General features: G+C 38.4%; 1 protein-coding gene across 1 annotated transcript in view; it reads left to right on the top strand.

Annotated features, from left to right (window-relative positions):
• LOC139158478 (SITS-binding protein-like) overlaps positions 1–22,928 on the top strand; it is a 32,487-nt gene extending 9,559 nt beyond the window's left edge. The window contains exons 3-10 of the mRNA XM_070735794.1: positions 872–1,082; positions 1,337–1,487; positions 3,131–3,337; positions 6,294–6,562; positions 8,544–8,680; positions 14,810–14,931; positions 18,678–18,857; positions 22,137–22,928. Coding sequence (XP_070591895.1) covers positions 872–1,082; positions 1,337–1,487; positions 3,131–3,337; positions 6,294–6,562; positions 8,544–8,680; positions 14,810–14,931; positions 18,678–18,857; positions 22,137–22,307 — 1,448 coding nt within the window. The 3' untranslated portion in view covers positions 22,308–22,928. The remainder of the gene's footprint in view (positions 1–871; positions 1,083–1,336; positions 1,488–3,130; positions 3,338–6,293; positions 6,563–8,543; positions 8,681–14,809; positions 14,932–18,677; positions 18,858–22,136) is intronic.
• Positions 22,929–24,602: the final 1,674 nt, after the last annotated feature.

The raw sequence follows: 24,602 nt of genomic DNA, 5'->3' as shown, positions 1-24,602 counted from the left end.
TTACAAGAGAAAATGAGGCCATCTGTGGTTGGGTGGGGCTGCTGTAATTAGTGCTACAGATAAAAGTGCAGCTTGGTGTTTTAGCCTCATGGCAGTTTATCTGATTCATTGTTTCATCAAGATCGTGGTTTTTGTGCTGTTCAAGATTGTGTGTGGACTCTCTGGACTTTAGAATTGGACTCAATTTCCCAGTTATTGGGTGAGCAATTGGATTGCATTTAACCTGTGCCTTGGGTGTACCAGAAAATACCTTTGACATTTAAAAAGGGAGCTGTTTCTGTTTTTCTGTTTATAAAAACTTTTGGGTTTTCCTTTTATCGTATGGTGTATGTCTTCCTGGACTAATTACCCTGTAATTATGGGTGGTTGAAACACGCCCGCAGAACAATATGTACAAGGCTTGCGTAACTTTATAAATACAGTATACACACGCATACATAAAGATCCACAGTCCTGTATTGTATTAGAACTTCCATTTACAAGGATAGACATAAAGGGAGCTGTAATCCCTTTACTCCTGACTCTGAGGAATAGGGTGGCATAGAAATCTAATTAATAAATAAATCCAAAACATCTGTAGAGCAACAGCCTGGATTGACAAATTAAGATACTATCTAAAAAGTGAAAATTAACATCTTCAAAGAGGGGTGGGGACAGTTCATATTTCCCACTGTGTCCAACAAAAAATTGTCTCAACAGATGCCAACACGTAGTCCATCTTGGCTGCCTATACTGAGATCTGGGGGCGGGGATGTCAGAAGAAAGCAATTGCAAACCACTTTGGAACCTTCTATCTTTCACAAAGAAAAATTATGATTGAAAAAGTATTTAATAATTCACGAATAATGTTTTCTGTGTATTATTATTGAAGGAGTAACCGTGATGATGGTTTCAGACACACCAATCTCTCTCTCAGTGGAGAGAAACAGGTATTTTTGCCTTGAAAATATTCCTGGCCCAGACATGGCTGTCATGCAGTACACAGTGTGCGTAAGTCAAAACATCATATCTGCTCATCAGGAACTGATGGGAAGTCGACTTCTGAGACAACAGCGAAGGTTGCCAGATACAGACATACTTAGGTAATTTACTATTTGCAAAGATTTGAGTTAATGCTGGGTTACTTTTATTTAGCTTGACCAAATATAAGTTTTCTACTATGAATGTAAGAAACTTTGTGCACAGTAGTTGAAAAGAAAGTTTTTTTAAAAAAAGGATCATGGAAATTCTTTGTTGGTATAACCCAGTTATGTAGACTATATATTATTTTTATCATCACAAAATCTGTGATCCAGGAAGATCAGTTGTTAAATTAAGCAAAACTCTTTTTTAACAGGTTGCCAGTCTGGAGATATCATAGTATAGCTGATTCTATGGCTCAAATGGAGGAAGGACTGAGATCTTTCTACAATAAACTTCAAACACATAATCTTGGGGAGGGCATAATTGCTCTCAGTGAAGAGTCTACAATGCTACTTCGAAATACGGTATGTGCAACAAATCCAAGTTATCATCCACAAAGTTCATTGCTCAACAATTTTTAAATCCAATATTCTGCCTTAAACTATAATTCAGAATTTCATTCTTCAAACGTTTGGTCAACAAATCTTTTTTTTTTTTGAGCCGCTGGTTATTTCATTATGACAGTACAGTATTTAATAGCTATTGATAGGCTCATTAGCTATAATTGTGATGGTTTTAACAGGAAGGAAGGAAGGAAGGAAGGAAGGAAGGAAGGAAGGAAGGAAGGAAGGAAGGAAGGAAGGAAGGAGGGACTGCACCAGACTTAGGCAAGTTAAATACTTGTCCTTCTATCAAGGCACCAACCCTTCTGGCTCCCCTTACAACAACTTTTTTAGCCCCCCCCCCCCCTCCATTCCCCCTCCTCAGTTTAAAATGTTATAAATAAGGTACACCTTCATTTTGATGGAGGGGTTTGAATGTTGTTGAGTGGTGGGAGCACGGATCACTGATCACTGTGCTAAATGCAGTGTGCATGTGTTCTTATTATTTAAAAAAAATCAATAAAAATTTATTATTAAAAAATAATGTAGATTAGAAGTTCTGAAAGTATAACTCAGGGAGTAAAAAATGGAATGCCTCATCTACACTATTGAAACAACTATTTGGACAAGACCTGGATGCTATTATTAAATACTATCGTGTTGCCCTGAAAATAAGACCCTGTCTTACATTTTTTTGAAGCCAATCTTGGTCTTATTGCCCGATTGGACTTATTATCAGGGGAAGTCTTATTTTGGGGAAAACAGGGTATTATAAATCTGACAAGCAGCTTCTGGGTCTCCTATTAACACACTATCTAGGCCAGTGATGGTGAACCTATGGCACGGGTGCCATAGATGGCATGTGGAGACATATCTGTTGGCACACGAGCCATTGCCCTAGCTCAGCTCCAATGTGCATGTGTGTGCCAGACAGCTGATTTTTTTGCTTTTACAGAGGCTCTGGGAGGGCATTTTTGGCTTCCAGAGAGCATCTGGGGGATGGGGGAGGGCGTTTTTACCCTCTCCCAGCTCCAGGGAAGCCTTTGGAGGCTGGGGAGGGCAAAACACAAGCCTACTGGACCCACCAGAAGTTGGAGAACAGGCCATTTCTGGCCTCCACGGGGTGGTAGAAGCTGTTTTCACCCTCCTCAGGCATTGATTTATGGGTGTGGGCACTCACACATGCACGATAGCACACACCCACACTCTTTCGGCACCCGAGGAAAAAAAGGTTCGCCATCACTGATCTAGGCCCTGATCAGATTCACCCAGTGATATCTAAGATAAAAGCATCCAGTACTACAGCATTGTTGAAAGTTATGATCTGATAAGCAGAAGTCCATCTAAGCATGCTCAGCTCCCTTAACTATAGTCACCAAAGAATTTATTCAAGTTTTGCCTACCACTCTATACACAATATCCCTTTTGCGCTATTTCCTGGATTTCTGCTTTAATGCCGAAGTACCAATGAGGAAACTGGAAAATCTCCCTTGGCTATATAATTTAGGTGCTCAGCTGGAGCTCTCTTTAATAAGCAATTAGTCCTACTGTCCATATAGCTTAGTTCTTGACCTCTATGACAAAGGTACAGTTTCATTGTGTTTTCTCTTCTCACTCCCTTGCAGGATCACATCTATTTATCTCTGTTAAGAAGAAAAAGGCTGCGTGCGCTGAGATATATCATGAACAACAACTTCCATATGAAACCACTAAAACTTTCCATCACTCTGTCCCCTTATATAAGCATCAACTCACCAATTTTCCAAAAGTCCCTGCAAGAAGGGAAAGAAGAATTTTGGATGAGCCGCTATTCTGAATCTGGTGACTATTCGGTACAATTTGCTAATGTTGTCTCTCTTACTTGGACCATTGCATTCAGTGGTCATTTATATCATAACATTATTTGACTGCCTGATTTATTTTAAGGGGAAAATTAAACCCAAAATTTGTATAAAGCAGAGGTGAGTGATTGGATTACCTGATTGGTTTGTCGTAAATGTTATGCCATGCTCCAACTGATTCTTGCTGGGATTTGGGTATTAAGGTAGGAGGGAGGCATTTAACCCTGCTCAGATCCCTCTATCCCTCCCGAAAGCTGTTGTTATCTACTTGCACGGGTATAGGCACATTATGGTTTAATGAGGATGGAATGATATGCAAGAATCCCAATCCAAGTTGTAGGAACTTCTAATGCTATTTTAGAGTTAGCAAATGTAAGAATCATATTATAATCTTCAATTTATGATTATTTATTTAGTGACTGAATTTAGGATGGCACTGAAAAAGGTGAAATATGATCAGTGGTGGGATTCAAATTTTTTTACTAGTAGTTCTATGATATGGCTTGGTGGGCATGGCAGGGGAAGGATACTGTAAAATCTCCATTCGCACCCCACTCCAGGGGAAGGTTACTACAAAATCCCCATTTCCTCTTGATCAGCTGGGACTCAGGAGGCAGATAATCTATGGGGGTGGGGCCAGGCAGAGGTGGTATTTAATGATTCTGCAAACTACTCAAAATCTCCGCTACTGGTTCTCCAGAACTGGTCAGAACTTGCTGAAACCCACTTCTGCTTATGATCAGTCCTTGCGTTTATATTACAATATCCATATAGTCATGTGCTTGTGGTTTGGGTCTGTGATTAACCACTTTTTTGTTGCTTTTGCAAAAATACTTGGGGAGACAATAAAAATCTACAGGTAGTCCTTGACTTACAACAATTCATTTAGTGACCATCTGAAGTTACACCAGCACTGAAAAAAGGAACTTCTGACTGTTCTTTCGGACTCATGACCATTGCAGCATCCCTACAGATCAAAATCCAGATGCTTAGCAACTTATTCATATTTATGACGGTTGCATTGTCATGTGATTGTTTTTTTGCAACCTTCTGACAAGCAAAGTCAATGGGGAAGCCAGGTCCACTTCACAACCATGTTACTAACTTAACAACTGCGGTGATTCACTTAATAACTGTGGCAAGAAAGGTTGTAAAATGAGTCAAAACTCAGTTAACAATGATCTTGCTTAGCAACAGAAATTTTGGGATTAATTAATTAATTAATTAATTTTGTTTGTTTGTTTGTTTGTTTGTTTGTTTGTTTGTTTGTTCGTTCGTTCGTTCGTTCATTTATTTATTTATTTATTTATTAGCATGCCGCCCCTCTCCAGAGACTCGGGGCGGCTCACAACAGTAATAAAAACAATATAGTAGTGGAACAAATCTAATATTAAAAAACATATAAAACCCTATCATTTAAAAAACCAAACAACACATTTATACCAAACATAAAACAAAGTATAAAAAAGCCTGGGGGAAAGGTATCTCAACTCCCCCATGCCTGGCGGTATAAGTGAGTCTTGAGTAGTTTACGAAAGACAGGGAGGGTGGGGGCAGTTCTAATCTCCAGGGGGAGTTGGTTCCAGAGGGCTGGGGCCGCCACAGAGAAGGCTCTTCCCCTGGGGCCCGCCAAACGACATTGTTTAGTCGATGGGACCCGGAGAAGGCCAACTCTGTGGGACCTTATCGGTCGCTGGGATTTGTGCGGTAGCAGGCGGTTCCGGAGGTACTCTGGTTCAATGCCATGTAGGGCTTTAAAGGTCATGACCAACACTTTGAATTGTGACCGGAAACTGATCGGCAGCCAATGCAATGAATTGTGGTCTTAAGTCAAGGACTACCTGTATTGTGTTTCCTTCTCTGAGTGACCTTTGTTGCTCCAGAAGATCAGGGGGTGAGGCATTCATTGGGAGATACTCTTCTCCTGATCAGTTAGAGAGCGAGCACTGCAGTGTCTCCAACATGTTTTCAGCATTCTGGGGTTACCTGAAAAGATAACCATCCCAGTAATGCTTCAAAGTGTGAAGTATAATCTTGTGAAAGATTAAGAAGTGGAAACTTTGCTATGGAGATATTTTCTACATCGCGAACACAAATAAGTATGTTGTGTGATGACCCAGAATGGTTTGTATTGGAGCAGTACAAAAATGCTATTAAATAAGTAAACACCTATCATGCAATTTCCTTAGAGTGGACACAGCATGCAGAAAAAGAATAAGAAACAGTAAGCCAAAGAAACAACAGACCTGAGATAAGATAAGACCTGGCAAAAGAAAGTTAAAATTTGTAATAATAATAACAGAGTTGGAAGGTATCTTGGAGGTCTTCTAGTCCAACCCCCTGCTTAGGCAGGAAACCTTACACCACTTCAGACAAATGGTTATCCAACATCTTAAAAACTTCCAGTGTTGGAGCATTCACAACTTCTGAAGGCAAGCTATTCCATGGATTAGTTGTTCTAACTGTCAGGAAATTTCTCCTTAGTTCTAAGTTGCTTCTCTCCTTGATTAGTTTCCACCTATTGCTTCTTGTTCTACCTTCAGGTATTTTGGAGAATAGGTTGACTCCTTCTTTGTAGCGACTCCTGAGATATTGGAACACTGCTATTATGTCTCCCCTAGTCCTTCTTTTCATTAAACTAGACATACCCAGTTCTTGTATACTGAATACTATTCGTGGTACCTTTTCCATCTTGCAAATCAGTTGTGTTACCCTGTATTCACTCACCTTTCATATATTGACTTTTCTTTGTTAAGTTTCTCACCTCTATTCAATCAGTTTGCCTACTTGCAGATCATACATAAATTCTGTAAGTCTGATACTATGTAATCAAAGCTGAGCTTTTTTAGTCCTCCAATTTAGTGGATGAATCTTGTTGGCTAATCCATTTATAGGAATTAGTCTCCACTTCTGCTACTGCTTTCTTATGTCCATCTTTCCATTACAGGTGCCACTCCTCGCCAAATGGAAAGGGCAGTTTTCAGCCTGTCTGAATGTAACCAATCGGGCTGCAGTGCTCTGGTACCTGGACCAGGTGAAGCTCCTGAAGCAGCAACTGGGGGCAAAGTACGTGGTTTTTGAAGGTAGTGAAGACAACATATTTATGGACCAAGTGATCCCACCTCCTGTGGAACTCAGGGGGGATAAGTACATCCGTATTTTGGCCTCAATAGCAACAATGTTGGGAAATTCATCAATAATTACTGGTGCTACAAGGTTGGTTTCAGGAAAAAAAATCTCACATTATATCTTGTCCTAAGGCAGGCCTGTCTTCCAATCTTTTGTTTATTAAATTTGTCACCCATCTTGCCAAAAGGTGACTTTTTGTTGCCTTTATATTTTTTAAAAAATTGAAAGACAATACTTGTTAATGCTGTACTTCTTTGATTTAGGGTTCTCAGCAATCACCTTCCCCAAATCAGAGCTTCTTCCCCTATTTCCAAATATATGTCTAAGAACCATGGGAATTGTGGGAAATGACCTCAAACATATACACTGCAAAGAGCACTAATTTGGAAAAAGTAGCTGTCCTCAAATATATATATGCAGTATATTCTTCCTTCTTCCTATTTTCAGGTTTAGTGTGGGATTAAGAATATTGGGTTAGTTTATTTTTCAGACAAAGTTCAACAAAGAATTAAGGAAAGCACTGATTGGCCCTGAAGTCCTCCACTTTCTTTTTATAACAATGCTTTCCCCCAATCAGTTACAAGTGGAAAGGCTTATCATTTACAGTATATTTACTATGGGACTATTTCCCCATTAATTTTCTGCAATGAAAGAGCAGTATATCATGAAATAAATGGTCTTCCCAGCATTTTGGGGAATGACAAAGAGCTCCATCTTATCTCCTAAAATATACAGGACCTTTAGGGTATCAAGATGATGGCAAACATTGGAGCAGTAAAAGGTGGGAGTTATGCTTTACATTCAGTGTTAAAAGCACTAGGATGGAGAAAGCTCATTCCTTTGGAGCGGGGCATAGCATACATTCCAAACTGTACCTGGGATCAAGATGGGTTCAACTGTTGAATTGCGATTCCTTTTATAATGTATCCTTTTCTCTAATAACCTTCAGTTGGAAAAAGGAAGGATTCTGTACTCCATATTTCAAGTAGACCTCATTCACCAACAGCCCTCCATCATGGACTCAAAATTCTTTAGTGTGACTTGAGCTTCCACAAATTCTGTTGCTATTGAAATAACAATTGATTCCATCTAAAAAAGATTTCTATTTCAGCTGCAAAATGCAGAGGTATTTTGTTTTATTTTAGAACCAAGGTAGATGTGCTCACAGGACTCAGATTATCATCCTATTCCGATATGCTGGGTTTATTTTCTTAGGATACTTATACACATCTATATTTTTTTCCTTCTCAAACCCCTCACAGAGAGATTGTCATGCCAAATCTCACCATCCCTATTCACTAATTCTCAAGACAATATGTGTTCCTTCAGGTTGGCTAATAAACGAAGGACAAATTAGCACCCAGTCTCCACCTTGATCATTATCCCCACTTCACAATAAGTACATAAGGTATTGGCTACTGTCGGGAAGAGTGCTATGACATCATTAGTCTCCCGAGAAGGGCAATCTAAAAATTGAAATAATAATACTGTACTAATAATAATTTGGTTGTTCACCTCATTTTAAGCAGAAGAAAGAAAGAATGCCAGTGTGTCAGGACTCTAAGTCCCCTAGCACAAATTTGAGAATCTGCAGATTGGAAACTTCATGAAGATCTAACATCTCATGCCAGGAAATAGAAATTCCAGTTAGTGTTTTTGAGTACAGGCTTTAATCCGAACTTTTTGAACGGCTGCTTTCCATTCTTTTTGAGTGATGAAATTCTTGTCTTTTAATCCCCTAGCTGTGTTGAAAGAGCTTCACAAATTCATTTTCTAGAGGAATTCTCTAGAAGGAAACGTCAACTAGCCACACTGCTCTTCTGTTTGCCGCATTCTAGTGAATAGCAGAGTGGTTGATCCCCAAAGCCATGTATGCAACCATTTATTCTGGCCTAGTCTTTCTATTTAGCAAGTTAGGAATGATACATTAAAAGCAGAGTCTGTTTTCATGTTCAAGGTCTATTTGACTTTTTGTGATTTTGATGCAGCATTTGGTAATTTCAGTAAGCACTTACTGTGCATTTGAGTAATTCCATGTTTACCATAAAATTATTTGTATTGCTTATAGATGCAGCCACCTGCCACTCTTTTTCCAAATGAATCCACGACAATCTGATTGGAGTTACACTGGTTTGAAAGGGATTATTCCATCTGTGCTTCATTATAGTCTTCTTGGCTATAACTTTTTCATTCCAGATGCAATAGGTAATATTATTATATGGTCTGCTTCTTTCAAAAGCTTTTTTAAAAGGGTAATACAGATATAAATGAAAAACCACCAGGCAATAACTTTCCAGTATATCATATCCATAAACAGAAAATTACAAATCCAGTGCTGCCTTTTCTATGTAATATTCAGGGGGAGCAAATCCTTATTGAAACTCCACCAAGTCACTACCAGTTAATTTGTATATCTAGATGGATTACTGGCACCATCTTGGAAATTCTCCAAGATGGCGCCAATGACGCTGCCTCGGTGAAATGCTCTCAAATGGTTTCTTTATTTTCTATTATTCTCTGTGATTCTCTATGGATTTCATACTCCTGAGACCATCTGCTAAGAATTAAGGAACACTTCTTTAAGGAGCAGCTGTCTTTAACCTCATCCCCACTTGTCTTTACAAACGCAGGAGATTCTAACACAGGAGAAAGCTAATTCTCCAGAACTATGGATCACCAAAAGCAAACACGGATGGCAGAGATGAAGGAGTAAAAAGGCAGGAATTTTAAAAAGACTAAGGAATAAGGGAATGTAAAAACCCTGCTCCTTTCAATTTTTCTTACCAATTTACGTTCACTTGCTAACAAGATGGATGAACTACTCCTTTTAAATAGATGCCGTTCTGATTTTCACAATGCATCTGCCCTATGCTTTATTGAACCCTGGCTAAATGAGGAAATCTATGACAATAGCATACCAGGGTTTCAAATACTTAGAATAGACAGGATTGTAGAATTATCAAGGGGGAAAGGGATATATATAAACGACAGCTGGCCTCAGGACATAACTATAATACAAAAATTCTGTGATGAAAACTTGGAATCCTTACTTATCATCTTTTTATTCTCCTCGAGAATTTACTTCATTTTTACTAATTGCAATGTATATTCCTCCACAAGCCTGTATAAAAAAGGCATTAAGAGCTCTAGCTGACCAAATTATGGAAGCTGAAGCCAAATACTCCGATTCACTGGCCACTATTTTGGGAGGTTTAAATAAGGCAAATTTAAGGAAAGACCTACCAAAATAGTTTCAGAATGTCAATTGTCCCACTAGAGGCAAGAATACTTTAGACCAGTGATGGTGAACCTATGGCACAGGTGCCACAGGTGGCACATGGAGCCATATCTACTGACATGCAAGCCATTGCCCTATCTCAGCTCCAATGTGCATGTGTGTGCTGGCCAGCTGATTTTTAGCTCCCACAGAGGCTCTAGGAGGGCATTTTTTGCTTTCGGAAGGCCTCTAAGAAATGGGAAGGATGGGGGAGCGCATTTTTACCCTCTGCTGGCTCCAGGGAAGCCTTTGGAGCCTGGGGAGGGTGAAACACGAGCCTACTGGGTCTACCAGAAGTTGGGAAACAGTCTGTTTCCAGCCTCCAGAGGGCCTCCGGCGGGTAGGGGAACCTGTTTTTGCCCTCCGCAGGCATTGAATTATGGTTGTGGACACTCACATGCACGTGATAGTGTGTGCACATGCTCTTTCAGCATCCGAGGAAATTTTTTTTGCCATTACTGCTTTAGACCATTGCTACACAACACTAAAAGATACTTATAGGTCTTTACAATGAGCAGCTGTGGGACACTCTGATCTTTGCATGATTCATGTTGTACCTGCTTACAGGCAAAGATTTAAAATCACAAAATTAACAATTAAATCAGAGAGGACTTGGACTGAGGAGGCAAAGATGAAGCTGCAGGCTTGCTTTGACTGCACTGATTGGAATATTTTGGAAGATATTTCTGCAGATCTGGATGAACTCATAGATACTATAAAATCATGTCACCTTCTGTGAAGATCTATGGGTACCAACCAGGAACTTGTGAATATACAGGAACAACAAACCTTGGTTCACAGCTAAATTTAAGCAGTTACATTGTTCCAAAGAGGAAGCCTACAGAAAAGGTAATAGAATGTTGTACAATCAGGCCAGAAATGTATTAACAATATCAAATACTCTACTATCATCCCAGTACTAAAGAAGCCCACCATCAAGGAACAGAATGACTACAGACCAGTTGCTTTAATGTCTGTAGTTATGAAAACCTTTGAAAGGCTAGTGCTATCCCACTTGAAAACCACCACCCACGCCATCACTCTGCTAAACAAACAATTCCCTCATAACTGTCAAACTATTTACTAAGTCTGCATTACTATTAATCTTCTCATCATTCCCATCACCTATCTCCTCCAACTGTATAACTTTGCATCACCTATCTCCTCCGACTGTATAACTTTGTTGCTTGTATCCTTACAATTTATACTGACTGATTCCTAATATGATTTGATTGCTTATTTGTACGTGGACTATCATTAAGTGTTGTATCTTATGATTCTTGATGAACTTATATTTTCTTTTATGTACACTGAGAGCATGTGCACCAAGAGAAATTCCTTGTGTGCCCAATCACACCTGACCAATAACATTTTATTCTATTCTATTCTTTTCTATGTTATATTCCGGGAGAGCAAATCCTTATTGAAACTCTACTAAAGTCACTGCCAGTCAATTTGTTTACTTAGATGGATTACTGGTCTGGCAATAAAAGGCAGCTTTTAAGATTTCTACTGGGAGACAGATGTACACAAAATGACATCAGTGTCCAATTTTGCCACCACACTGGATTTATTGGATTTCAGTTATCAGTCATTAGTCTGTGTGCCAGTAAAAACAATTGAAGGTTATAAGTAGAAAACCCATATGTATTTAATCCTGGCTTCATTCATCTAACTGATTCGTAGCTGATTCATAGCATGGGTTACATATATTCCAGAGCTCAGAGATATGGTATGTTTTCTGTGTAAAAGTCTACCAGCTTTAATGCCTTCGGATTCCAAGTAGAGCTAAAATGGTTTTGATCTGAAAACTGAAGACATGAAGCCAATCAGCATAATCATGTGTTATGTTGATAAATGACCTGACTAAAAGATAGTTTCCTTTGATAAGATATGAAACTGTATGTCAGATTTCTGATTATGAATGAAAATGGCCAGATACTTTAGGCTGTTGTTCATCAGGCATCAATTTGGATCATTTAGCTCAAGTTATGCCAACAAGCTTTCTGGACATCTGCAAAATCTAAAATGAAGCAATTGAGCATCTCCAAATTGTCACTGCTTCCGTACTTGTAGAGGACAAGAAACATGGTATTTTTCCAATTTTATGGAAATGTCATCAACCAGTCTACTGACTTTCATTTTATGGCTTCAGGCAGCATTCAACATTTAGTCTTAAAATAATTGAAGGCAGCAGGAAAAAAAGGCAAACCCTTAAAAGCTGAACAAAGAGGTTGAAGCTCTTTCCTAAACTGAAAGAAGAAGGCAACCAGCCTCAGGGCCAATGAGGAATCTGTCACCGAATAAATAGAACTAGATCTTTATGTCAAATGCATCCATCCCAAGCCTGGGGAAAGGCATTCTGCTAAAGATAGAATTGAATGGGGCAGATTGTGTGCAAATAGTTATAGTCATAGTTCCCTCTAAGCTGAGCAGTGAGCAATCGCTCACTTAAAAATCATCATCAACTCAGAATTTTCCAAACCTGCCCAGAAGCCGAGAGGGAAAGAGTGAGAGGGAAGGAGAGAGAGAGGAAGAGAGGAAGAGAGAGAAACAGATAGAAAAAAGAGAGGAAGGAAAAGAAAAAGAAAAAGAATGGGAGTAAGGAAGAGAGAAAGAAAATCAAAATCTAGTTTGAAACTAGCTCAACTATTTAAATGGCATTTTGATATTGATAGAGTTGCCCTATTATGAGCTCACTGTTATAGACACACAGTACAGTATTTTATTTTGAAATTCTCTGAGGCAAAACAGGGTGGGTTTTTATTTGTTTGTTTGTTTGTTTATTTATTTGTTTGTTTATTATTTATTCATTCATTCATTCATTCATTCATTCATTTATTTATTATTTCTGTGCCGCCCAGTCCCGAAGGGACTGCCGCTCAGACACTATACTTTTCCGCCCCCCCCCAAAAAAAAAATTAGAGGGAACACTGGTTATAGTGCAAAATAATTTAGCCTAAGCCATATTCATACAAATTTAGCTAAAAGCCTGATATGGTTTTAGATTGCCTAAAAATAAAAGTTGCTTCTGTAATTTCAAGGTTCTCTTTTAGTGTTGGAATAGATTGCTTTCAAATCTGTTTCCATAATCTCCAACATTCATGCTATCATGCTAAGCATTGCCTTTTTAAACCATGCTTCATTGAATAAATGACTAGTTTGTCATACTTTGTTAGGCCTTAAGCCATGGTTTACAGTCCAGAGGAAGTAAATTTGCATATCATACAAAATAAGACATGTCCTATTTTGCCAAATGGCCCTGTCCTGACTATGGGCCACTAAACATTTCTGGAGGGTGGGAAAATGATGTTGATGTCTTCCAAGGGCTCTTGGCCAATGTAAATCTTCACATTATCACTTACCGGTATATTTGCGTCACCTAAGTAGAAAACAGTGCTTTCTGGCTTCTGCCAGCTCAAATGTTTTTGTCCAGTTTGTCTGATACATTTTGTTTTCTTGTAAGCCATTCCCACTTATTTGCAGATATAATTCAATTTTACATAACAAAGTAATTTCCTAGTGTTGTAAAATATGGCTTCATTTTCCATAAAAGCCAGGCTACCTGCAGAACTTTCTTGGACCCGTTATATTGGCCTGTCTCACCTGGTCAGGCAGGGAAGGTATATTGTCTCAATTAAAGAACTCTGACTGGTAGGATCTAGGAAGAGAACCTTCCCTATTGTTGTTCCCCCAAGAATATTCTCACCCAGAGGTGAGACAGTTCTCCAATTCTTCTCCCCTCCCCTTCTGCAATCTGACTTGTGAAGCCTAAAGGAGCAGGCAGCTGTAAGACTAGTCGGTTCCCTAAGAGACTTCCCTTCAACTTTTAAAATTATTTTTAACAGGATTTAATTATTCTTGCCCCTTCTGAAAACAATTGATTTTAATTCTAACATTTTAATTTTTATATACTGCATTTATATTTTATTGAACCCCACCCAGAATCCGAGTCCTTGGAGAGGGGCGGTATACAAATCCAATCAATAATAATAATTATTATTATTATTATTATTATCCTTCTTTAAGGAAGATGGATGGTTCAGAAATATGGGAATTAACTAACTAACTAACTAACCAAACTAACTATCTGCTCATTGTCTTGAGAGAGGTTGGATTGATCAAGAGATAGGCACCGTTGGAACAGACTCTCAATGGTACTTTAATTCTAGTAGTTTAAGTAAAAATAACTATTGAGTTGGATTGGTCTTTAAGAGATCCAGATGCAATAAATATGTGATAATAGGAATATAATGCTTAGCAAAAAGAAAAAAATGAAACATCTATGAAACATCTAATCTCCATTCTTCCATTTCGACTCTTGTGGTATTGTCTTTGTTTTTTTTAATTACTATTGTTATATAAGAGCTATGCTGCTTGAAAAATGAACATGAAGCATGTGTTTGACAGTGGGAGATGAAAGATTTCCCTTCTTTCAACAGGAAATTATCTGGGTCATTTGTCTGAAATTCAGCTATTTGTATTAGTACCGAACTGTTCCAGCTGGAAATGCGTATCAGTTTAATTTTTCATGACCTAAAACCATCCAGGCCAATTATATTGCTTTTTCTCAAGAGTCAGATAGTCAGAAATGTTATTTTCCACTGCAATCATTATACAGTTTTCTGACATGCTTCACAACACTTGCTGTGTTCAGATTTAATCAGTAGCAAAATGTACAGAGGACCAGGCTTTCCTTGGGTTTAGTTCCTTTATTATTTGTGAATCTTCACTTTAAAAAAAATAATGCTGATTTTTAAAAGCAATTCTACTTTTCCGTCCCCATCCCACACTCCCTTTCCCTGGTTTCTGCACTAGCAGATTGGGACTGTAAAAGCACAGAAACTCAGCACTGGGTAGATCTGCGATATGATATTGATTATGCTATGTTTTAATACTGCCCTGGTTATCAAAGGAACAGAGAAGTGATGTTAAAATGATTTGAATTATATTACCAAGTCACTGGAGGTTTCTCATTTACTGAATCCAAAATTAAAGCTGAATACTAAAGCTGAACATGCAGTCTGCTAATTTAGTTTTCTGTATGTTTTGTAAAGGTGGAACACTTTCAGCTGAATTTCTGACTAATGAAGAGCTATATATTAGATGGCTTCAAATTGTCACCTTTCTTCCAGTAATGTCTTTCAGAACTCCACCGTGGGTGTGTTGTGGTGATTGGGTAGGTGAACGTCAATGATTTATTTTTGTTTTCTAATGGTATTAAAATCAAAGAAAACTTTTTCCAGGCTGATTATTTGCTATCTTTCAAGTTCCTCTGAACAAGATGTGCTTGTCCTTTTTAGGTGTTAAAACTTGAGATCTAATGCAGGTAAAATAGCATCTTGCCATTCATTCTTTTTCTTCTGAGCATGAATCACAAATTATTTCAACATAATTAGAACAAATCTATCTTGATGCTTTTAAGTCTTCTGAGAATAAACGGACAGACAAGTAAAAAACAAAAAAATGGATCATCCAACAAATAAACCTCAGGGACCGCCTTCTGCTGCACGAATCCCAGTGACCAGTTAGGTCCCACAGAGTGGGTCTTCTCCGGGTCCCATCAACTAAACAAAATGCCGTTTGGTGGGACCCAGGGGAAGAGCCTTCTCTGTGGTGGCCCCGGCCCTCTGGAACCAACTCCCCCCAGAGATTAGAATTGCCCCCACCCTCCTTGCCTTTCGTAAGCTACTTAAAACCCACCTCTGCCGCCAGGCATGGGGGAATTGAGATTCTCTTTCCCCCTAGGCCTTTACAATTTTATGCATGGTATGTCTGTATGTATGTTTGGTTTTTATATTAATGGATTTTTAATTGTTTTTAGTATTGGATTGTTATTGTACGCTGTTTTATTATTGCTGTTAGCCGCCCCGAGTCTTCGGAGAGGGGCGGCATACAAATCCAATAAATAGATAGATGATAGATAGATAGATAGATAGATAGATAGATAGATAGATAGATAGATAGATAGATAGATAGATAAATCCAAAATTCTTCCTTGAGGCACAAATGACCAGGCTCAAATTATCTTAGTTTGGACACATTATGTGAAGACCCAGCTCTTTGGGAAGGTTTTAATGGGCAAGATAGAAGGAAAGGGGAGGAGAGGAAAACCAGAGACAATGGGTATGGAAGAGATTGTGATAAGTGCATCAATGGAAAAATTGAAGAACCAGATTGGGGACAGAACATCATGGAGAAAATCTGTCTATTTGGTCCCTAAGTGTTGACAAAAACTTGATGACATGAATCAACCTCTCAAAATTCATTATAAAATTCCCACTGAACTATCAAGATTTGTCTATCTCATATACTCTGTTGACTCTCACTGTTTTTCTCTCTTCAATGTATCCTTTGGAAGGATTAATCATCTCCAAGCTTAAGATAGATACAACAAAAATCCCTGAAGGTCCTCTCAAACAATCTATTTTGTTTTCCTCTTCACTTCTATTTTCCTTTTCATAACAATTCATTCCATTCTCTTGTGTTCCTGGCTGTTTATGTCTCTGCGGGATGCCTCTTTTTGTCCTCAGATTCTAGCAAATGTTCTTGTGATATTTTTATTCTTAATATTGCAAACATTTGGTTTTTCATTTTCATTTATTTATTCTCTAATTTATGTTCTTAACTTTCCTCCTTCATCAATCATAGTAATATTTTAAGGTGCTTCCAACCTTTTATTTAAAACTTCATACTTTAGTACTAAATTTAGTTAAAACCTCATTTGCCATGTCCACAATGTCATTCGTGGGCTTTTTCTACTCTCCTAGCCAATTCAAATTCCCCTTCCTTCTCTTCTTCCTCCTTTATCTTTCTCCTTCTTCACCCCTCTGCTCATCAACCCTCAGTTCCTTTTCTGTCATTTCTTCCTTTCAATTTAGCTATTAGTAGCCTTCTCCTCGTGCCCTTTCATGTGACTCTTTGCAATCCAAATCATTAGCAGCAATTTTGTGTAACTCTTGGCAACTGCCCTCACTTTCCCTTTGTTGCCTTGGCCAGGATTCCCTTCACTTGGCCATGGAGGGGCACTAAAAAGGCAGCTAACTGGCACCTTTCGCCATCCCTTGTTCTTTTACTCCGGCTTATTCCAACTTGTTCTTTAAGCAGGCCTAAAAGGTTTTAACTGAATATTGTATCAGAAGGATAGCAATCAATGATGGGCTATCAAAATTTTTAGTACCACACTGTGGGCGTGGCTTATGCATTTTGTTTCAACATCTTTCAGTGCAAATTGGGTGTTCTGGGGTGGAGCTCCATTTTCGCTACCCCACTGCGTGTCCCCCCCCATCCGGGCAGTAGCCCACCCCTGATTATCTACTATATAAAGTATATGTACACACAGCTCTTCTAAAATTATACACATTCAACCTCATTTACTGCGATAGGAAAAACATACCCAGAGCCCACTGGTACTGGTACTGTGTATCTGACCAAAATTTTGCTACCGGTACTGCGTACCTGACCGTACCCATAGGAGCCCCACCACTGATAGCAATGCAATGCATAAGTGCACCAGCGTGCCTACCCTCCCTGTACTACTGTCCCCATTTATTTGTACCCATTTCCTATGTTCATGTCCATAATTATACCTTTTATCTCATACATGTCTGACAAACTAACTAACTAACCAAATAAATAAATAAATTACGAAAAATAATTTCCTTTCCTGTCCTGTCCTGTCCTTCCCTTCAAATTATCACAGATAATCCCCACTTGGTTAAACACCTCGGTATACTAATAACAAAAGATTTAAGTGCCAAAGCCTACTGCAACAACATAGCCAAGAAGGCTTCAAGAGTTGTAAACCTAATCCTACATAGCTTCTGCTCTGTCAATCTCTCACTACTTACCAGAGCTTACAAAACTTTTGCCAGACCCATCCTCGAATACAGCTCATCTGTTTGGAACCCATATCGCATCTCAGACATTAACACCCTTGAAAATGTCCAAAGATACTTCACCAGAAGAGCCCTTCATTCCTCCACTCAAAATAGAATACCCTACGAGACTAGACTTTCAATCCTGGGTCTAGAAAGCTTAGAACTAAGACGCCTTAAACATGATCTAAGTATTGCCCACAAGATCATATAATGCAATGTCCTGCCTGTTGGCGACTACTTCAGCTTCAACCACAACAACATAAGAGCACACAACAGATTTAAACTTAATATTAACCACTCCAAACTTGACTGTAAAAAATATGACTTCAGTAACCAAGTTGTTGAAGCGTGGAACTCATTACCGGACTCCATAGTTTCATCCCCAAACCCCCAACACTTTACCCTTAGATTATCCACGATTGACCTATCCAGATTCCTAAGAGGTCAGTAAGGGGCGAGTACAAGTGCACTGGATTGCAATTTCCGTCCCCTGTCCTATTGCTCTCCTATATCTCCTATACCTTTCTTCTATTCCTATATCTCTTCTTCTATTCTTTTTTAGATATATTTTACTATGAGTACATCCTCTATAACCTTCATTATGTATTTTACTATGTGTATATCCACTAAAACCCTCATTGTGTATTGGACAAAATCAATAAATCAATAAATCAAACCTCTTTTCAGAATTCTAGGCTTTGGCCAATTGACTTTACACAAGTTGCTTTTCTATCATTTTCTTCTCTTGAAGTGTCTCAACAGATAATATTTCAGGAGGCATGTGTCTTTACTGCTGCCATGGGTAACTATGGTAAAGCCTAACCACATTGAGTTCAGGGAGGAAATTTCCATCAGTGACTAATTATGATGAGAAGCTGCATAAACTGATGAAATACCAAGAAGTGCATGTTTTCTGGATAATCCTATATCTATTTGGTGAAGTGTTTGCAAATAATAAATATAATACTACTCTACTCTATTTTAAAACAACCTTTTCTTTGTTTTGAGTTGCTTTTTTAAAAGCAATTTCCTTCCTTTCTTACAGGTGTTGAACCTCACCAGGCATTATATTCAGAGACACCAGAATTTTGTGGTTCCACTCATTGAGAAATACAGCAAGGCATGGCTATCTAGTGGGGATCCAATTTTCCGACCCACCTGGTGGCTCTGCCCCACTGAGCCAGCTGCCTTTACCATTGATGACCAGTTTCTCATAGGCGAGGAGGTAAGGCATGGATTTTTTTTTTTTAGTATATTTTAGGTCAGCTCCGAAGAGCTGACTGACAATTTTTTACATGCATATTAGAATACCTGAAAATGTCAGCTCCCTAAGGCTTTTGAAAATCTCTCCCCAGTTAAGGGAGGGGGGGAAACCCCAGAGTGCATCATAATATCACATCTGAAAATACTTTAAAAACACTGTACAGCACATCAGCAAAAAGATATTTATTGAGACTGACATTGTCAAAACATAATCCAACCTTCCCCAACCTGATGGTCACACCCATCAAAACTCCAGCTAGCGCTGATGACAACCATCAAATATAGTGACACTGACACATTGGGAAGGCACTCAGTTGAAGAAAAAAACCCTGAAGACTTCTACAATGATAGTTCTCTTTCATCAGCCTTTGGGAATTAATCTACTAGAATGTCAATCAGTCAATGGAAGTCAACCAGTGTGCATTACATGCTTGGGGCTACGGTATTTATTTAAGGAGGGAGGGAGAAAAGGATTATTTCTTTAAAGGCATTTTGAAAAGCTGTCACAGTTACTATTGTCGCTTGCTTGAATAATGTGCATAGAATACTGTGTCTGCTTCATTTTAAAACAGATAATAGAAAAGGGAGGCTGGCAGAGAAAGTAAAAAAGAAGTAGAAGAATATGTTTGATGTTCTTTTAAGCAACGCATGGTAAATATTTAGATTGCTTTTTTGTTAGTGATACATCAGCAATATATTAGATCTAATATATTTCCATACTGCCTCCCATCAAATGCCTTTCCAAGCAATTTACAATAAATTTATGAAATACTTATATAAAAGGTAGTTTTTGATTACAGAGTTGGTGGAGGAGGGGAAATAGTATCCAACATCCATGGGGGGAAGTCTTTGCTAAACAGAGAGTTATTTAAAATCTGCTTAAAGGATGCAATGTCAATGTGGTTCATATGCACTCCCAGGAAAAAAACTGCTCATGAGAAAATGCAAAATGCTTTTCTGCCAGAGTTGACATGTGCAGCTAGCCTTACAGTAGATGGTTATAGTGAGCACCCAAGTCTCTAATAGCATAGATGGTCTACCAATAATACTCCAAGTTGTTCAGGTCTTCATATGTTTTAGGAACTAATTAGCAGCCGGTGCAAATTGCTTTCACAGAGACATCTAAGAGCTCTGCTCTGCAATCTGGCCACTACATTCTGCACCAGCTGCAGCTTTCAGATAAAGTTCCACATAGAATGCCATAGAACAGGGGTCTCCAACCTTGGCAACATTTAAGACTTGTGGACTTCAACTCCCAATCCTAAAAATCCCTTGTGCAAAGCTTGGAGAGACTTTGGAGAGATTATCAAATCTGCTAGTCCATCAAAACTGTTTCTTCCTATTCCATTTCCATCTCAATTAAGAGGATGATTGGTGGAGACTATGTCACAGACAGGTGTCATTTGGTAGAAAGTGAGCAAAACTATGATGATAGAATCCACCCACCCCACTCCTTAACTTGCCTTGTACAGAGTAAAGAAGGATACAATCATTTAATGGCATCCTAATACAGTGGTACCTCTACTTAAGAACGCTTCTACTTATAAACGTTTCTATATAAGAACCGGGTATTCAAGATATTTTTTACCTCTTCTCAAGAATTATTTTCCATTTACAAACCCGAGCCCCCAAAACTGTAACTGGAAAAGGCAGCAAGAAGCCTCCATGGGGCCTCTCTAGGAATCTCCTGGGAGGAAACAGGGCTGGGAAAGGTAGGGAAAAGCCTCTATGAGGCCTCTCTAGGAATATCCTGGGAGGAAACAGGGCTGGAAAAGGCAGGGAGAAGCCTCCATGGGGCCTCTCTAGGAATCTCCTGGGAGAAAACAGGGCCTCCACCCTACCTGTGGTTTCCCCAATCGCATGCATTATTTGCTTTTACATTGATTCCTATGTGGAAAATTGCTTCTTCTTACAAACTTTTCTACTTAAGAACCTGGTCATGGAACGAATTAAGTTTGTAAGTAGAGGTACCACTGTATATCACATAACTGGACCAGGTTAGGGATAAGCACAAGCGAAGTGAATGATGTGTTTACTCCATTGTGATATAAATAGAATTGGAATCTATTCAGCTTTGATTCCAAAAATTGTCTTGGAGTGTGAGCATAGCACCCTCTGTGCTAGCCTTTAAAGCAACCATGTCATTTCACTGATTTGCATGGATGCCCTCTGCAATTTCCCCATCGCGCGTGGAAAGCCAAAACTGCTTTAAGGAATTGCAAGTGAGTGCCATGTTCACACCACTTCACACTCTAAAATGCCTTTATGAATCAAAGCCAAAGCATTGCACAGCACTCCTGTGTTTACAATGTATATTTCTGTGAGATATTTTGGACCGTAATAATCCCAACTATTTCAAACTTTGTTTGCCAACATGATTAAGATAATTATGTGCTATGTGATATCATTAATTAGCATTAACAGGCATCTGGGAAGAGATGACAAAATAATTAATGCTTTAATGCTTTAATTAAAGTTCAAATTCAGCCAATATCTAATTAAATGTTGAAGCATTTTTATTTGCTGATTATGATTCATCAAAAAAAATTAATTGCTGCTGTATTGAGGCAACAAGACATTGATTGTAATATTTTTTTGCGGTAATACTGCTCCATGACAGGATCCTCCAGTCTTGTCTTTATTCCTGTTAGGAAAATCTTTATCATATCATTACTGTATCTATTGAATTTTTGCAGCCTAGATCCTATAGTTTCTTTATTATTTTGGATTTTAAAAGTAGCTGACATACTGAAATGCTGTGATGTATTATAATAATACTTAATTTTGTGGTGTTGGTTTAAAAATCAGTGCCTCATGACAAACCTTTTAGTAAATATTTTCGCTCTAATTCTTTAAATCATCTGGTTGTTACATATTTAAAAATATGTAGAACAGGTTTTTTGTCTCCCTCTGGATTCCTTTCTTTGAAATTGCTATTATATATAAATGAGAAATACCTATATTATTTAGTCAAAATATATTATCACTTAATAGAAATAACTAAGTTGCAATTATAAGTCTTAAATATTTTATACATAAAGTGAAAAATTGGAATTACAGATGCAGAATAAAAATGTCTCTTACTATTTTAAAGTGTGTCTTGGCAACTTTGTGATGTGCCTAGAGCTGGATTGATCAAATAATTGTGGACCTGTTCAAATGTTCTGTATTAAGACCAACTGTATTTATACACATTTTGTCTCTCAGATATTATTAATGAGATTATCTTTGTTAAATGCAGGTTCTTGTTGCTCCAATAACAGAACAAGGGCAATTCCAGAGAGACATCTACCTACCTAGAGAAGGTCAGAAATGGATGGATACCAACAATGGCCAGATGTTTGATGGGGGAACCTTCCTCAGGAATTATTCAGTGCCTCTTGTGGACGTGGCTGTTTTTATTATTTCCTAGACTCTGGAATTTCTCCAATTTCAGGACATTTATCTATGCTGCAGAGAAGAACTGCTGAGAGGACTTCTTTGGCAAACTGAAAGTTTTTTGTAGCTACCAGCCAGAGATGCAATTTTCAACAAGCATATATACTTAAAATAATTCTAAAGGGGAATTGTTTCATTGGTATCATTTAGGTTTTAAATACAATAGAGAAACCTCTCTATATATTACTATTACTTTGAACTTTTTTTTTTAAAAAAAACCTTATCGCTTTTTGTTGTCTAAGAGACATTTGAAGCATCCTGTTAATTGGGGAAAGATTATACATGATCATTGTTATGTCAATCCTCATTACTTCCCACTATCCCTAAAGGTCAAAAAATGACCTTGGTCTTTTTTTTTTAAAAAAAAAGGGGGGGTGTTAGTAAAATAACAGGAACCTAAAGCTTTCCACTAGGAGTCAAGCTTTCTGAACTGTTTATTGTTTGTTAGACTGTGTATAAACAGGCAAAATAATTTTTCATTTTAACAATTCAGCCTTATTTCACAGGTTATTTTATATAAATTTTATTACAAACTATTAAAAAGTAAAGGAAAAAAAGAAATGAAGGAAAGGACAAAAGTGTAGAAAGAAAAAAAGATGTAGAAAGAAGCTTCCAAATTTTTTCTGCAGCAAATATTATTACATAAATATCTCTCTATGGTTACAAAAAGCTCTCCTTTTTCTATTACCTAATATTTTATAATTATCAGAACCATAAGGGGTTTCCAGTCAGCAGTAAATGTAGATGTTCTCTTTTCTAAGAGTAAAAATTTAGCCACCTCTGCAAATTCCATCATCTTCAGCCATTCCTCAATTGTGAATAATGCTGAACTTTTCCATTTTTGAGCATGTAATAATTTTGCTACAGTTACCATATACAAAAACAAAGCCCCATGAATTTTTTTCAAGCTGCTTAACCATTATACCAAAAGAAAAGTGTTTGGTTTCAATTGACTATTTTACAGAACAGACAATAGTTGGAGCACAGAGAGGATGGAGGTATTGAATTACACTGGTTATAAAGAATGCTGAACTTTTCTTGTTTACCTGCCCAACTTAGCTTAAAACTTAATTCAACCCAAAATTATTTTATGTTTTTGAATGAAAGTACTTAAAACAGTATCTGTCTAATCCATCCATCCATTTTACATTTTATTTGTCTCATTTATGCCCACTGCAACTGATCAGAGGTTTGTCAGTTTACAACAACTAAGAGCAAATAAACACAAGGCACTCAGAATTAAAACAACCACAGCAAGACTCAAACAAACATTATAAACCATTAAACTACAAGCGTAAAATAAACCAAACAATCTTGATGCTCTGTTATCCATCAGGAGCCACAGGTTCTTCCAGATGGGTCATATCCTTAGGAGGAGGTGCTTTTCAAAGTGGCTTTTGCTGCCAAGAAACAAAAGAATTTACAGCTAACAACCAGCATTTTGAATTGTAGCCAGAATTGTAGCTCATAGGAAGCTTCTGCAGAGCCCAGAGCATAGATGTAACAGGCTCACAGTGACAAAGTAACTGGGCTTCTGCCTTTTGAATGAAATGAAGCTTCTCAGCATCTAACAACATTGCTGGTTCCAATGTCTCTCCTGGGCGCCAGCATCAAAGTCATTGTGCAGATGGTGGTAAAATCTGCAGCTCCTCTCAGTTACTACACCATTACTATGAGGCCCTGTAGTGAAGCTTCAAACCTCCTGAAATTTCCCTCATCAGGTATCCTAGCTTTTATGTTTGTCATGCCAATAATGGTAACCCACCTTATGTTTAAAGAAGGGACGAGCTACTATCCAGAAGGGCAGGAACACTGTTCCATTGACGGAAATGGAGCGTGTAGGCTTGCTCCATTGTCATTGGGCGTGAACGTGCCATGCACACACAACCGGTGCAATTCTGGTAAAAATTATCGGAGTTTTTGCTTCTGTGCATGTGCAGAAGTAAAGAAATCAGCAATTTTTGCCCAAATCTCGCTGCCACAAGGATGTACGCGTGAGATTTCAGCTGCTGCACATGCGCAGCAGCCAAATCTCATTACGGCGCTTAGAGCAGCAGCTGGGGCCAACAGCAATAGCAGCCTGCCCAAGTTCTGGCTGCGTTCCTACTATCTGCTCTGCTGCAGCGCAGACATCCCTTAGTGCACAAGGGAGAGCATACAGCAGGCCACAAGGCTAGAGCTCGGGGCCGCCCTGCCTGCTCCCCACGCCATGGCCCATCGATCTGCAGGAGATTGAGAGCAAAGTAAGGACTGTGGCACGGTGGAGGGG

The sequence above is a fragment of the Erythrolamprus reginae genome, chromosome 1, assembly GCF_031021105.1.
Source record: "Erythrolamprus reginae isolate rEryReg1 chromosome 1, rEryReg1.hap1, whole genome shotgun sequence".
In the NCBI taxonomy this organism is placed as follows: Eukaryota; Metazoa; Chordata; class Lepidosauria; order Squamata; family Dipsadidae; genus Erythrolamprus; species Erythrolamprus reginae.
Note: the sequence above shows the minus strand (reverse complement) of the source record. Positions and strands in the feature narration are given on the sequence as shown.